Source organism: Rhinoraja longicauda, chromosome 23, assembly GCF_053455715.1.
Source record: "Rhinoraja longicauda isolate Sanriku21f chromosome 23, sRhiLon1.1, whole genome shotgun sequence".
In the NCBI taxonomy this organism is placed as follows: Eukaryota; Metazoa; Chordata; class Chondrichthyes; order Rajiformes; family Arhynchobatidae; genus Rhinoraja; species Rhinoraja longicauda.
Window position 1 is genome coordinate 2,050,816 of NC_135975.1, and position 14,996 is coordinate 2,065,811.

Sequence of the window (14,996 nt, forward strand, 5' to 3'; positions counted from 1 at the left end):
AACCCCTTCCCCCGGTCCGTCTCCCAACCCATTCCCCCGGCCCGCGGATTGAACCGTCCGGAGCGGAGGTTCCGGGCTTCACCTCTCTCTCTCTCTCTCTCTGCTCGCAGGTAATGGGCTCTCTGTCTAATGTCGCTGCTGCTCTCTGCGGCCCGGCTGTGACCGGCAGCCGAGAGTTAACCCTCCTCTGCATGAATTATTCACCAACTAACGTGGGAGCCACGGGTTGCTGCTGCTTCTGGAGATCTGTGCGTAAAGTGGGAATCTCTCAGTTACTTCCTGATTATAAAAGATCAATCTCTCTCTCTCTCTCTCTCAGTTAAACTCTGTTTCTAAGATATAAATATCTCTGTTCAATCTTGTTTCTCAGATGTAAACATCTCCAACTCTCAGTTAAACCTTGTTTCTAAGGTATAAGTATCTCTAGCTCTCAGTTATATCTTGTTAATAAATTATACCTTTCTCTAACACTCAATTAAACCCTGTTTCTAAAGAATAAATCTCTATAATGCTGTCACTCCCTGTGTATAAAGTATAAATCTCTCTCTCGGTCAAACCTTGTTTAGAAAAATATGTGCAGGAGGAGGCCATTCTGCCCTTCGAGCCAGCACTGCCATTCAATATGATCATGGCTGATCATCCACAATCTGTTCCTGCTTTCTCCCCATATCCCTTGATTCCGTTAGCCCTAAGAGCTAAATCTAACTCTCTTGAAAACATCCAGTGAATTGGCCTCCACTGTCTTCTGTGGCAGAGAATTCCACAGATTCACAACTTTCTGGGTGAAAAGGTTTTTCCTCATCTCAGGCCTAAATGGCCGACCCCTTATTCTTAAACTGTGACCCCTGGTTCTGGACTCCCCCAAAATCAGGAACATTTTTCCTGCATCTAGCCTGTCCAATCCCTTAAGAATGTTATATGTTTCTAAAGTATAACTCTTTCTAACTCTCAATTAAATCCTGCTTATGAAGTTCCTAATTCTAGTTTTCTCTCACACAAAGTCTTGTGTGTGAAGTAGATATCTCTCTCTCAGTCCTTGTTTATAAAGTTCCCAATTGTAATTATTTATTTTAGTTCTCTCTTCTGTTTCTTTGTTTACAAATGTGTCGGAAGGAACTGCAGATGCTGGTTTACACCAGATAAATAGACACAAAATGCTGGAGTAACTCAGCGGGACAGGCAGCATCTCTGGAGAGCAGGAATGGGTGACGTTGCAGGTCGCGACCCTTGTTCAGACTGCCGCCAGGGAAGAGTGAGACATGGAGATAAGGAAGGGTAAAGTGTGTAAACACAGATCAAAGGGGACGATGATCAAGGAATCACAGAAGGGGAGTGTCGAGAGAGGGTGTTGCAGGATTCTGATTCCTTGAACAGCATCCCCTTTGATCTGTCATTTACACACCTTACCCTTCCATATCTCTATGTCTCTCTCTCCCCAACTCTCAGGATGATTGGTCACAGTCTTCTACCCAGAGTGCAGGAGTCTAACACTGTAGGGCACAGGCTTTAGGTGAGAGGGGAAAGACTTACAGGGGATTTTATACACCTCTATACGATCACCCCTCATCCTCCTGCGCTCCAAGGAATAGAGTCCCAGCCCACTCAACCTCTCCCTGTAGCTCAGGCCACCGGGTCCTGGCAACATCCTTGTAAATCTTCGATATAGTATATAAATACAATTGTCAAAGAATTGGTAGAGCATAGTGGATAGGAAAGGTTTAGTTTAGTTTCGAGATATAGCGCAGAAACAGGCCCTTCGGCCCACCGTCCGCTCCGACCAGCGATCCCCGCACATTAACACTGTTTTACATGCACTTGGGACAATTTACCAAGCCAATTAACCTACGGACCAGTACATCTTTGGAGTGTGGGAGGAAACCGAAGATCTCGGAGAAAACCCACGCAGGTCACGGGGAGAACGTACAAAGTCCGTACAGACAGCACCCGGAGTCAGGATCTTCGGTGCTGTAAAGCAGCAACTCTACCGCTGCGCCACCGTGCCGTCCATAAGGCCGTTTAGAGAGCCAAATGTGGGCAATTGGGACTAGCTCAGTTCAGCAATTTGTTTGGTGTGGACAGGTTTGGCCAAAGGGCCTGTTTTTGTGTATGACCGATGACTGTGCTTATAAATTGCTCCTCTAACCTTTCACAAAGCAGTGATCTACATATTCTTCCACAGAAGACTGTTAACTGTTGAAAGGGTGGATTGAAAGAAATGATTTCTACAGGTTGTAGAGTGAAAAGCTTTTGTTACGTGCTTATCAGTCAATGGAAAGACAATACATGATTACAATCGAGCCATTCACAGTGAAGAAGGGTCTCGACCCAAAACGTCACCCATTCCTTCTCTCCCGAGATGCTGCCTGACCCGCTGAGTTACTCCAGCATTTTGTGTCTACTCACAGTGTACAGATATATGATAAAGGGAATTATGGGAATAACATTTAGTGCAAGGTAAGGTCCGATTAAAGATAGTCCGAGGGTCACCAATGAGGTAGATAGTAGTTCAGCACCGCTCTCTGGTTGTGGTAGGATGGTTCAGTTGCCTGATAACAGCCGGGAAGAAACTGTCCCTGAATCTGGAGGTGTGCGTTTTCACACTTCTGTACTTCTTGCCCGATGGGAGAGGGGAGAAGAGGGAGTGGCCGGGGTGAGACTGGTCCTTGATGATGCTGCTGGCCTTGCCGAGGCAGCGTGAGGTGTAGATGGAGTCGGTGGAAGGGAGGTTGGTTTGTGTGTGTGATGGACTGGGCTGCGTCCACAATTCGCTGCAATTTCTTGTGATCTTGGATGGAGCTGTTCCCAAACCGAGCTGTGATGCGTCCCGATAAAACACTTTGTACCAGTGCATCTGTAGAAGTTGGTGAGAGTTGTTGGGGATATGCTGAACATCCTAAGCCCTCTGAGGAAGTAGTGGCATTGGTGTGCTTTCTTGGCCATGTTCTCAAACCTAACTGCGTTCTTCAGAGATGCTGCCTGACCTGTTGAGTTACTCTAGCTGTTTGTGTTCTGAGGGGAGCTAGATTTAGCCCTTAGGGCTAACGGAATCAAGGGATGTGGGGAGAAAGCAGGAACAGGGTACTGATTGTGGATGATCAGCCATGATCATCATGAATGGTTCAAAGTGCTGGCTCAAAGGGCCGGATGGACTCCTCCTGCACCTATTTTCTATGTTTCTATGAGAGAAGAGATGTGTAATGTAAAGCCAGGAGGGGGGGGGGGGGATGTGTAACAGAGTGTGGGTTATGGGGTGAAGTTTGGAAACGGTTCATCCCACAGGTTAGTAACTTGTGGGTCAACAGCTGTTAATGTTAAACCCAAGTCAGATCATTCTTGTTGACCAAACACAGTAAGGGAACTGTTTGACAATTGCGATGTTTTTTGGAAATGTTCCGCTAAAAGCCCGTCCTCAATTTTCTGTCGCGTTTTAGATTGAAGAAAACCTTTAGGAGAAAAGGGAGTGTTGTGGGACCGGGACTGTTCACTCTGAATCCCAATCTGTTGGTTTTGTTCCCCAAAAAAACAACAAAGTTAAATATCAACGCCCGGACACGAGAGGAAAGATGGAACCCCACAATCGAACGTGTCAGTTCATCGTCAAAGAGGAGGTAGGAAAAAACTGCAGACGCTGGTTTAAATCGAAGGTAGCCACAAAATGCTGGAGTAACTCAGCGGGTCAGGGAGCATCTCTGGAGAGAAGGAATGGGTGACGTTTCGGGTCGGGTCCCGCCCCCTCCCATGACATCAGTCTGAAGAAGGGTCTCGACCCGAAACATCACCCATTCCTTCTCTCCAGAGATGCTGCCTGACCCGCTGAGTAACTCCAGCACTCTGTGAAACGTCACCTCTCCATGTTCTCCAGAGATGCTGCCTGACCCGCTGAGTTACTCCAGCATTTTGTGTCGACCGTCAAAGAGGAGGTAACTGGTCACAACCTGCATTTTCCTCTGCTCTCTTAGTGACAGGGTTGTTGGACGGGCATGGATTGTTTTCTATGGAACGTTGCAGGCTGAGAGGAGACCTGATAGAAGGTTATAAAATTCTGGGAACTTTAGTTTAGTTTAGAAATGCAGCGTGAAAACAGGCCCTTCGGCCCACCATGTCCGCGCCGACCAGCGATCCCCACACACTAACATTATTCTACACACACACTAGTCAAGTCAAGTCAAGTCAAGTCAATTTATTTGTATAGCACATTTAAAAACAACCCACGTTGACCAAAGTGCTGCACATCTGACTAGGAAAAAAAAGAAACATACAGTGGCAGGCAGCGAGACACAACGGCGCGGCCATCTTGAACAAAATGTTAATTCAATCACCCACAGTCCAACAACAAAAGCATTAAATAAGCATCAAAATTACACCCCCAAAAAACCCCCAAAAACACAGTCCAACAATAAAAGCACTAAACAGGCACCCAAATTACCCAACCCCAAAAACCCCCAAAAACACAGTCCAACAATAAAAGCATTAAATAGGCATTCAAATCACACAACCCCAAAACCCCCAAAAACACAGTCCAACAATAAAAGCGCTAAACAGGCATAATTCACTAGGGATAATTTACATTTATACCAAGCCAATTAACCTATGAACCTGTACGTCTTCGGAGTGTGGGAGGAAACCGGAGCACCCGGAGAAAACCCACGCAGGTCACGGGGAGAACGTACAAACTCCGTACAACAGCACCCGTAGTCAGGATGCAACCCGGGTCTCTGGCGCTGTGAGGCAGCAGATCTACCCGCTGCGCCACCGTGCCACATCATGGATAGGGTAGACAGTCAGAGCCTTCCCCCCCCCAGAATGGAAATGTCACAGCGCCAGAGACCCGTGTTTGATCATGACCTCGGGTGCTGTCTGTCTGTGTGGAGTTTGCACGTTCTCCCCCTGACCTGCGTGGGTTTTCTCCGGGTGCTCCGGTTTCCTCCCACATCCCAAAGACGTGCGGGTTTGTGGGTTAATCGGCCCCTCTGTAAATTGCCCCCCAGTGTGTAGGGAGTGGATGAGAAAGTGGGATAACACGGAACTGGTGTGAACGGGCGATTGCTGGTTGGCGTGGACTCGATGGGCTGAAGGGCCTGTTTCCGCGCTGTGTCTCTAAACTAAACTAACCTCAAACATTTGGTTCTGGTCTCCAAAACCAATATAAAGACAAACTAAAAATCAAACTGGGGGTTATGATGCTTTCAACGGACAAATTGTTTATTAATGACAGAGAGCTCAAAGTGCTGGAATCACCTTGACCTGTGTGTAAACGTAAACACAATAATGCCCACGAGATTCTTAATTACACAAAGCAACCCATTCAAATATTCTATTCTTTAAAATAATAAATAGAGTCAGTCTACCCCAGAATAGGGGGTGGGGGGGCCAACACTCTCTAATCCAGGCAGTGTTCTGTTAAACCTCTTGTGCAATAGACAATAGGTGCAGGAGGAGGCCATTCGGCCCTTCGAGCCCTTCGGTGCACCCCCTCCAAAGCCTCCACATCCTTCTGGTAATGGAGTCAAGACCCCTCGCAAATTACACTACAAGTAACAATCGAGGCAGCACGGTAGTGCAGCGGTAGAGTTGCTGCTTTACAGCGAATGCAGCGCCGGAGACTCAGGTTCGATCCTGACTACGGGTGCTGCACTGTAAGGAGTTTGTACGTTCTCCCCGTGACCTGCGTGGGTTTTCTCCGAGATCTTCGGTTTCCTCCCACACTCCAAAAGACGTACAGGTATGTAGGTTAATTGGCTGGGTAAATGTAAAAATTGTCCATAGTGGGTGTAGGATAGTGTTAATGTACGGGGATCGCTGGGCGGCACGGACTTGGAGGGCCGAAAAGGCCTGTTTCCGGCTGTATATATATGATATGATATGATATGATATGAAGGGGAATGCGAGTTTATTAAATACAATAATTCACACAAGATCCTTAATTGCACAAAACCAAAGTCTTTCACACTCCCTGCATAGGAAGAAAACTGCAGATGCTGATTAAAATCGAAGGCAGACACAAAATGCTGGAGTAACTCAGCGGGACAGGCAGCATCTCTGGGGAGAAGGAATGGGTGACGTTTCGGATCTGAAGAAGGATCTTGAGGACGATCAGCCATGATCATATTGAATGGCGGTGCTGGCTCGAAGGGCCAAATGGCCTCCTCCTGCACCTATTGTCTATTGACCCGCTGAGTTACTCCAGCACTCTGTGAAACGTCACCTATCCATGTTCTCCACAGATGCTGCCTGACCCGCTGAGTTGCTCCAGCACTCTGTGAAACGTCACCTATCCATGTTCTCCACAGATGCTGCCTGACCCGCTGAGTTACTCCAGCACTCTGTGTTCACCCACACTGTATCTCACCGGCCCGGTGCAGATGATGATAAACTCACATTGACTTGATCATTCTTCCTTTCCCAGGTTCTGGTGAAGGGCAAATGGGCCCAGCTGCTGCAGACAACCTACATCGATCCCACGGGCAAAACCAGGCAAGCACTTGCACACGGGCGAGGGGGGAGGGGGGACGGAGGAGGGGAGGGGGTCTCGGGCACATTGTATTACTCTGTGCCCCTTCTTCCCAGAATATCTGCGTGCTCTGGCACTTGTTCCTGCCTCTCCCGCCTTGCGGTTCCATCTTTGTACCTTCAAGTTCTGTTTTCCCTTCTCAAAATACACTTCTTCCACCACACCTTTAGTCTAATCAATTTTTTTTCTAGTTTAGAGATACAGCGAGGAAACAGGCCCTTCGGCCCACCGAGTCCGCGCCGACCAGCGATCCCCGCGCACCAACGCTATCCCACACACACTAGCGACAATTTACATTTATAGCAAGCCAATTAACCTACAAACCTGTACGTCTTTGGAGTGTGGGAGGAAACCGAAGATATCGGAGAAAACCCACGCAGGTCACGGGGAGAACGTACAAACTCCGTACAGACGGCGCCCGCAGTCGGGATCGAACCCGGGTCTCTGGTGCCGTGAGGCGGCAACTCTACCGCTGCGCCACCGTGCCATTTAATTTAGTCTAGTTTGTCACGTGTACAGTGAAAAGCTTTTGTTGCGTGCTAACCAGTCAGCAGTAAGACTACACACGATTGCAATCGAGCCGTCCACAGTGAACAGATACAGGATAAAGTGAATAACGTTTAGTGATGCAGGTCATTCTGTTGTTTACCACCGATCTATTTCTAACAGGTTTCCTCTGTTCTGTTGAAACAGGGTGTGGGAAACGGTGAAAAGAACGACCAGGAAACCCAACAGTAAATGCGATGGTGAGTCGACAAGCAGTATCTGGCGGCTTCACATTATACACTTTAGAGATACAGCGCGGAAACAGGCCCTTCAGTCCACCGAGTCCGCACCGACCAGCGATCCCCGCACACGGACACTATCCTACACATTAGGGACAATTTATAAACCTGCACATCTTTGGAGTGTGGGAGGAAACCGGAGCACCTGGAGAAAACCCACGCAGGTCACGGGGAGAACATACAAACTCCGTACAGTCAGCACCCGTAGTCAGGATGGAACCCGGGTCTCTGGCGCTGTGAGGCAGCAGCTCTACCCGCTGCGCCACTGTGCCGACCCTAACTTGTGCTGCACCCATTTTATGCTCTGTCCCTTGGGAGTGTAACGTGGTCCCAGGTGGTTTGAGCTGCAGGTGAGTGTTGGGAGATCGTTCCATTGTCAGGAAAGTTTAGGTTTATTATTATTGTCACGTGTACTGAGGTACAGTGAGAAGCTTTGTTTTACAGATAATACCACACATAAATACAATCAATTCAAACTCAAGTACAACAGGTGGAGCAAAGGGGAAGATACAGAGTGCAGAATATAGTTCTCAGCATTGTAGCGCATCAGTTCCACAGACAAAGTCCAATGTCCGCAATGGGGTAGAGGTGAATCGGACAGCACCCTAGCTTATGGAAGGGCCGTTCAGAAGAGTCAAGAGTGTTTTATTGTCATGTGTCCCGAAACAGCAAAATTGTCATTCTTACTTGCGGCAGCACAACGAAAACATAGTGCTCTGTAAACGCCATCAAACACAGCAAAAGAAGATGAAGCTGTTCCTGAGTCTGGTGGTGCGCGCTTTCAAGCTTCCGTACCTTCTGCCGGACGGGAGCGGGGAAAAGGAGGAATGGCCGGGGTGAGAATGACGGGGCATGTCTCACTGTGCTGTGCGTGACTCGACCCTGCTTGGTGTGTGTGCTGGTTCATCCACCCTGTGTGTGTGTGACTGTAGCCCCTGTGTGTGCGTGTCTGTAACCCCTGGTGTGGCCTGTCTCTAGGTGTAGCCGTGTTGGCGTTGCTGAAGAAGACTCTACATTACGACTGCCTGATCATGGTGAAGCAGTTCCGGCCGCCCATGGGGTGCTACTGCCTGGAGCTTCCCGCTGGTGACGTAACTTTGTCCCCTTGACCACGGTTGTTATAGTGTAGGGAAATAACTGCAGATGCTGGTTCAAATTGAAGGTAGACACAAAATGCTGGAGTAACTCAGCGGGTCGGGCAGCATCTCTGGAGAACATGGATAGGTGACGTTTCGGGTCGAGACCCTTCTTCAGACGGAATCTTATCCATGTTCTCCGGAGATGCTGCCTGACCCGCTGAGTTACTCCAGCACATTGTGTCTGTCTGGTACAAACCAGCATCTGCAGTTTTTTGTTTCTACATTGTCCGGGTTGGTGACGTTTCAGGTCGGGACTCTCGTTCACACGGACTGTAGTGGAGGGGAGAGAAAGCTGGAGGAGAGGTAGTGGCACGACAAAGCCTGGCGAGTGATAGGTGGATACTGGTGTCGGGAGGGGGGGAGGGGGGGAGGGAGGGGGCCGATAGACAGATCTTTGGACAAAGATCAAGAGATGAAAAGGTGAGATAAGGTGAGAAGATTGGAGGAAGGGATATGGGGGTGGGGTGGAGAGAACCAGGTACCAGAGATCGCGTGCAAACTCCGCACAGACAGCACTCGAGGTCAGGATCAAACCCGGGCCTCTGGCGCCGTGAGGCAGCAGCTCGACCTGCTGAGCCCTGCGGTTCCTACAATCTTGGATGATCTTTTCTATTTCAAATTTAATTCCTGAACTTGGCGGCAAAGTATTTTTCCAGCTACAGAGGGAATGTTCAGGGAGGGGGTGGCCCTGCTCACTGTGTCCGGAGTTGTCATTGTGCCCCCCCCCCCCAGGTCTGATCGATGACGGGGAGACTGTGGAAGGTGCTGCCTTGCGGGAACTGCTGGAGGAGACCGGGTACAAGGGAGAGGTCAGCAGCATCACCCCAGGTCAGACCCCAGCGGCAGCGGGCGTGACACAGCCCCTGGCCCCTCCCTCCCCCCTCCCCCTCCCCCTCTCCTGCCCATTCCCCCTCTCCTGCCCATTCCCCCTCTGCAAGAGTATGCAGAGAGCATGCAAAGAGTATGCAGAGAGTATGCAGAGAGTATGCAGAGAGTATGCAGAGAGTATGCAGAGAGTATGCAGAGAGTATGCAGAGAGTATGCAGAGAGTACGCAAAGAGTATGCAAAGTGTATTCAGAGAGTGGCCACGCATGTCGTCCTGATGGTCCCTCTCTGTTCTCTCGGTGCCCCCCCCCCCCCCGACACCGCGGTGATCCCCCTTTGCCCCCCCCCCCCCCACTCCTCGACCCTCTTTGTTCTCTTTCCCCCCCACCCACCCTCCCCCTCATCGGGTCCCTCGTGGTTCTCGGCAGCGCGTTGTCCACCGGCCTGCGGCGCCCGTCGTGGCCCCGGCCCCGTGCTGGTCGGCGGGAGCCGGCAGCCGCGAGCTCTCGTGGACGGCATGATCACAGTGCTTGTGTTTGATGCGGGCTGTTGCATGCTGTGTGTGTTGCAGTGGTGTGATGCGTGCTGTGTGTGTTGCAGTGGTGTGATGCATGCTCTGTGTGTTGCTGTGGTGTGATGCATGCTCTGTGTGTTGCTGTGGTGTGATGCATACTCTGTGTGTTGCAGTGGTGTGATGCATGCTCTGTGTGTTGCAGTGGTGTGATGCATGCTCAGAGTGTTGCAGTGGTGTGATGCATGCTCTGCGTGTTGCTGTGGTGTGATGCATACTCTGTGTGTTGCTGTGGTGCGATGCATGCTCTGGGTGTTGCTGTGGTGTGATGCGTGCTGTGTGTGTTGCAGTGGCGTGATGCATGCTCTGTTGCAGTGGTGTGATGCATGCTCTGTGTGTTGCAGTGGTGTGATGCATGCTCTGTGTGTTGCAGTGGTGTGATGCATGCTCTGTGTGTGTTGCAGTGGTGTGATGCATGCTCTGTGTGTTGCAGTGGTGTGATGCATGCTCTGTGTGTTGCAGTGGTGTGATGCATGCTCTGTGTGTTGCAGTGGTGTGATGCATGCTCTGTGTGTTGCAGTGGTGTGATGCATGCTCTGTGTGTTGCAGTGGTGTGCCTGGACCCGGGGCTGACCAACTGCACCATGCAGTACGTGTTTGTCAACATCAACGGGGACGACTCGCACAACATCAAACCCAAGCAGCGGCTCGGTGAGTTGTTGAGTTCAGTTTATTGTCATGTCTACTGAGGTACAGTGAAAAGCTGTTGGTGCGCGTTAACCAGTCAGCGGAGAGACTGACTCATCAACCTTAGATAGATAGACACAGCGTGCTGGAGTAACTCAGCGGGTCGGGCAGCATCTGTGGAGAACATGGACAGGTGACGTTTCGTGTCGAAAAAGTTTCCTTTTTCTCCAGAGATGCTGCCTGACCCGCTGAGTTACTCCAGCACTCTGTGTCTATCTATTGTGTAATCCAGCATCTGCAGTTCCTCCCTACACAACTCATCAACCTTTTTGGTCACGTCTTCAAAACAAACTCAATCAGATTTGTGAGACACGACCTCCCACGAACAAAACTATGCTGACTGTCCCTAATCAGCCCTTGCCCACACTAATGCCTGCATATCCGATCCCTCAGAATACTCTCCAGTAACTTTCCAACTGCAGATGTTAAATTTCAGATGGACAGGACAAGTTTGGAGGGATATGGGCCAAACACAGGCAGGTGGGACTAGTGTAGATGGGGCATGTTGGTCGGTGTGGGCAGGTGGGACTAGTGTAGATGGGGCATGTTGGTCGGTGTGGGCAGGTGGGACTAGTGTAGATGGGGCATGTTGGTCGGTGTGGGCAGGTGGGACTAGTGTAGATGGGGCATGTTGTTCTGTGTGGGCAGGTGGGACTAGTGTCGATGGGGCATGTTGGCCGGTGTGGGCAGGTGGGACTAGTGTCGATGGGGCATGTTGGTCGGTGTGGGCGGGTGGGACCAGTGTAGATGGGGCATGTTGGTCGGTGTGGGCAGGTGGGACTAGTGTAGATGGGGCATGTTGGCCGGTGTGGGCAGGTGGGACTAGTGTAGATGGGGCATGTTGGTCGGTGTGGGCAGGTGGGAGGAAGGGCCTTTTTCCACGCTGTATCACTCTATGACTCTAAAGACAATACATGATTACAATCGAGCTGTCCGCAGTGCACAGATACATAATAAGGGAATAACGTTTAGTGCAAGGTCAAGCCAGCAAAGTCCGATCAAAGATAGTCTGAGGGTCACCAATGAGGTAGATGGCAGTTCAGGACTGCTCGGAGTGTCTATGTGTTACGGGACATGGGGGCGCTGGTGGCTGGCGGTTTACCCATGGCGCTTTCTTCCACGATTGCACTCAGCTGCTAACGTGGACACCCACACCAACCCGTTCTGGCAGCGGCTCCCTGCACCAGCGTAGCTCAGTCACACAGCGTGGAAATAGGCCCTTCGGCCCAACCCACCCAGGCCCACCAACATGCCCCATCTACACTAGTCCCACCTGCCTGCGTTTGGCCCATATCCCTCTAAACCTGTCCTATCCATGTACCTGTCTAGGTGTCTTTTAAATGGTGAATGGAGACAGGCCCTTCGGCCCACTGAGTCCATGCCGCCCAGCGATCCCCGCACACTAGCACTATCCTACACGCACTAGGGACAATTTTACATTTACCAAGCCAATTAACCTACATACCTGCACGTCTTTGGAGTGTGGGAGGAAACCGAAGATCTCGGTGAAAACCCACGCAGGTCACGGGGAGAACGTACAAACTCCGTACAGACGGCGCCCGTAGTCGGGATGGAACCCGGGTCTCTGGCGCCGTGAGGCAGCAGCTCTACCCGCTGCGCCACAACTACATCCCAAAGACATGCGTTATTTTTGTCTTATCTTACTGAAACATATAAAACTATAAAAGGACTGGACAAGCTAGATGCAGGAATAATGTTCCCAGTGTTGGGGGAGTCCAGAACCAGGGGCCACACAGTCTAAGAATAAAGGGGAGGCCATTTAAAACTGAGATGAGAAAAAACTTTTTCACCTAGAGAGTTGTGGATTTGTGGAATTCTCTGCCACAGAGGGCAGTGGAGGCCAAATCACCGGATGGATTTAAGAGAGAGTTAGATAGCGCTCTAGGGGTAGTGGAATCAAGGGATATGGGGAGAGGGCAGGCACGGGTTATTGATTGGGGACGATCAGCCATGATCACAATGAATGGTGGTGCTGGCTCGAAGGGCCGAATGGCCTCCTCCTGCACCTATTTTCTATGTTTCTATGTTTTTAGTTTAATTGTGGCCTCTGTAAATTGCCCCCCCCCCCCAGTGTGCAGGGAGTGAATGAGAAAGTGGGATAACACGGAACTAGTGTGAACGGGCGATCGATGGTCGGCGCGGACTCGATGGGCCGAAGGGCCTGTTTCCGTGCTGTATCTCTAAACTAAACCTTATTAATTCTATTCTGTTGTGTGATTGTGTGATGCTTGTAATTAGACACCTGATTTCACATGGATTAAATAGTGTTTTCTTCACATTTCAGATGACGGAGGTACGTTTTCAAAACATTATTTCTTGCGCTGATCTGGTTTGGCTAAGTATGATTAAACAGCTGCCCGTTCTTACGTAGCACTGGCCAGTCTGATTATGTGGTGCAGGAAGATAACTGCAGATGCACAGTCTGATTATGTTTTCACGCTTCATTCCTGAACGATCACTGCCTACTCACCAAAACACTTTGTCTTCTCAGAATTTGTTGAAGTTATTTTAATTCCTTTGAACGAGCTTCGAAAGAAAATTGACGGTAAGATTAGCATTTTTGTTTAAGTCTAGAACTTTTGACACATGTGGGCCGATGAGATTAGTTTATCGTGGCATCTTGTTCAGCACAGGGACCGGTGGCGTACCTTTTCCATGTTTGAAGAAATTTAACTTATTTTAAAAGTCTTTGATCATGTTTCCTGAGGCAGCATGAAGTGTAGATGGAGTCAATAGTGGGGAGTGTGGTGTGTGTGATGGACTGGGCTACATCTACAATGGTGGGGAGTGTGGTGTGTGTGTGAGACTGGGCCACATCTACAATGGTGTGGTGTGTGTGATGGGCTGGGCCACATCTACAATGGTGGGGAGTGTGGTGTGTGTGATGGGCTGGGCTACATCTACAATGGTGGGGAGTGTGGTGTGTGTGATGGGCTGGGCCACATCTACAATGGTGGGGAGTGTGGTGTGTGTGATGGGCTGGGCCACATCTACAATGGTGGGGAGTGTGGTGTGTGTGATGGGCTGGGCCACATCTACAATGGTGGGGAGTGTGGTGTGTGTGATGGGCTGGGCTGCCAGGACTTGGATTGTTTTCCTTTAGAACGCTGGAAGTTGAGGGGAGACTCGATATAAATATATAAAAATATGAGAGGCACAGATTGGGTCGACATATATATTCCCCAGAGTGGGAATGTCCAACACTAGAGGATAAAACTAAAAGAGAGAGAAAGAAAGTTTAAAGGAGATGTGTGGGGCAGGTTTTTTACACGGGTGGTGGTGGAGGCAGATACGATTTAAAGGTTTGTCGGGTTGGATGGTTTTGGATCATGTGCATGCAGAGGAGATCAGTTTAACAGACAGCATCTCTGAAGAGAAGGAATGGGTGACGTTTCAGACTCTGAAGAAGGGTCTTGACCCGAAACGTCACCCATTCCTTCTCTCCAGAGATGCTGCCTGTCCCGCTGAGTGATACCAGTATCTGCTGTTCCTTCCGACACATGAGATCAGGTGAACGTGGTATCAGACACTGTGGGTTCCTGTGCTGCACTGTTCAATGTGCAGGAAGGAACTGCAGATGCTGGTTTAAATCAAAGGTAGACACAAAATGCTGGAGTAACTCAGCGGGTCAGGCAGCATCTCGGGAGAGAAGGAATGGGTGACGTTTCGGGTCGAGACCTTCTTCAGACTGATGTCAGGGGAGGGGGCGGGACTTTGTCACCCATCGTCACCCATCCATGTTCTCCCGAGATGCTGCCTGACCCGCTGAGTTACTCCGGCATCTTGTGTCCACTTGCACTCTTCAATGTTCTGTGTTCTAGACGGTGAATGCTTGCTTTTTTTCTTTAAGAAATGCTTCTGACGGAGAACATCGTGGTGGATTCTCGTGTTTACATCTACGCCCTGGGTTTGACCCATGAAGCCTCTAAGCCAGACGTGTTGCCTGTCTTAAAAGCTTGAAGGGAGGACGATTTCCTTGTCTGCAATCAAGACCGCTGTTGGAAGAAGGAGATGGTCGAGGAGAAAGTCAGTCCCAGTGAAGCTGTGTAAACCCCATCTTTATAATCTGTCATTGTGCAAAGAAACTATAATAGTAGTCATGTTAAAATTAGGATTAGGCATAGGAATGCAAGTTTACAGATCTGTCTTATTCTCAAAGCAAGCGTGTGGCAGGAATCACGATAACTGATGGCAATTGTCACATCTGAGCAAGGAATGAGCGAGGCTAGTGATAGGAATTATGTTTTTGCAAAATATAATCTTCCCTGTGCAATTATAAAACGTTGTCACGGATCGGGTAAGTTGCACAAGGTAGACACACAATGCTGGAGTAACTCAGCGGGTCAGGCAGCATCTCTGGAGAGAAGGAATGGGTGACGTTTCAGGTTTTCAGTCTGAAGAAGGGTCTCGACCCAAAGCGTCGCCCATTCCTTCTCTCCCGAGATGCTGCCTGACC

The 14,996-nt window shown here is 49.8% G+C and overlaps 1 protein-coding gene across 2 annotated transcripts; it reads left to right on the forward strand.

Moving 5' to 3' along the window:
• The first annotated feature begins 42 nt into the window (after positions 1–42).
• On the forward strand, positions 43–14,940 carry nudt5 (nudix (nucleoside diphosphate linked moiety X)-type motif 5). Of its 2 annotated transcripts, none has more exons than XM_078419464.1 (9): positions 43–110; positions 3,432–3,608; positions 6,407–6,474; positions 7,205–7,257; positions 8,275–8,382; positions 9,168–9,263; positions 10,382–10,483; positions 12,825–13,085; positions 14,391–14,940. In XM_078419464.1, the coding sequence occupies exons 2-8, from the start codon at positions 3,564–3,566 to the stop codon at positions 12,863–12,865; spliced, it is 513 nt and encodes a 170-aa protein (XP_078275590.1). In that variant the 5' UTR covers positions 43–110; positions 3,432–3,563; the 3' UTR covers positions 12,866–13,085; positions 14,391–14,940. The 2 variants fall into 2 exon arrangements, with proteins under 2 accessions (XP_078275590.1, XP_078275591.1); XM_078419465.1 differs by lacking the exon at positions 43–110 and adding an exon at positions 131–248.
• Positions 14,941–14,996: the final 56 nt, after the last annotated feature.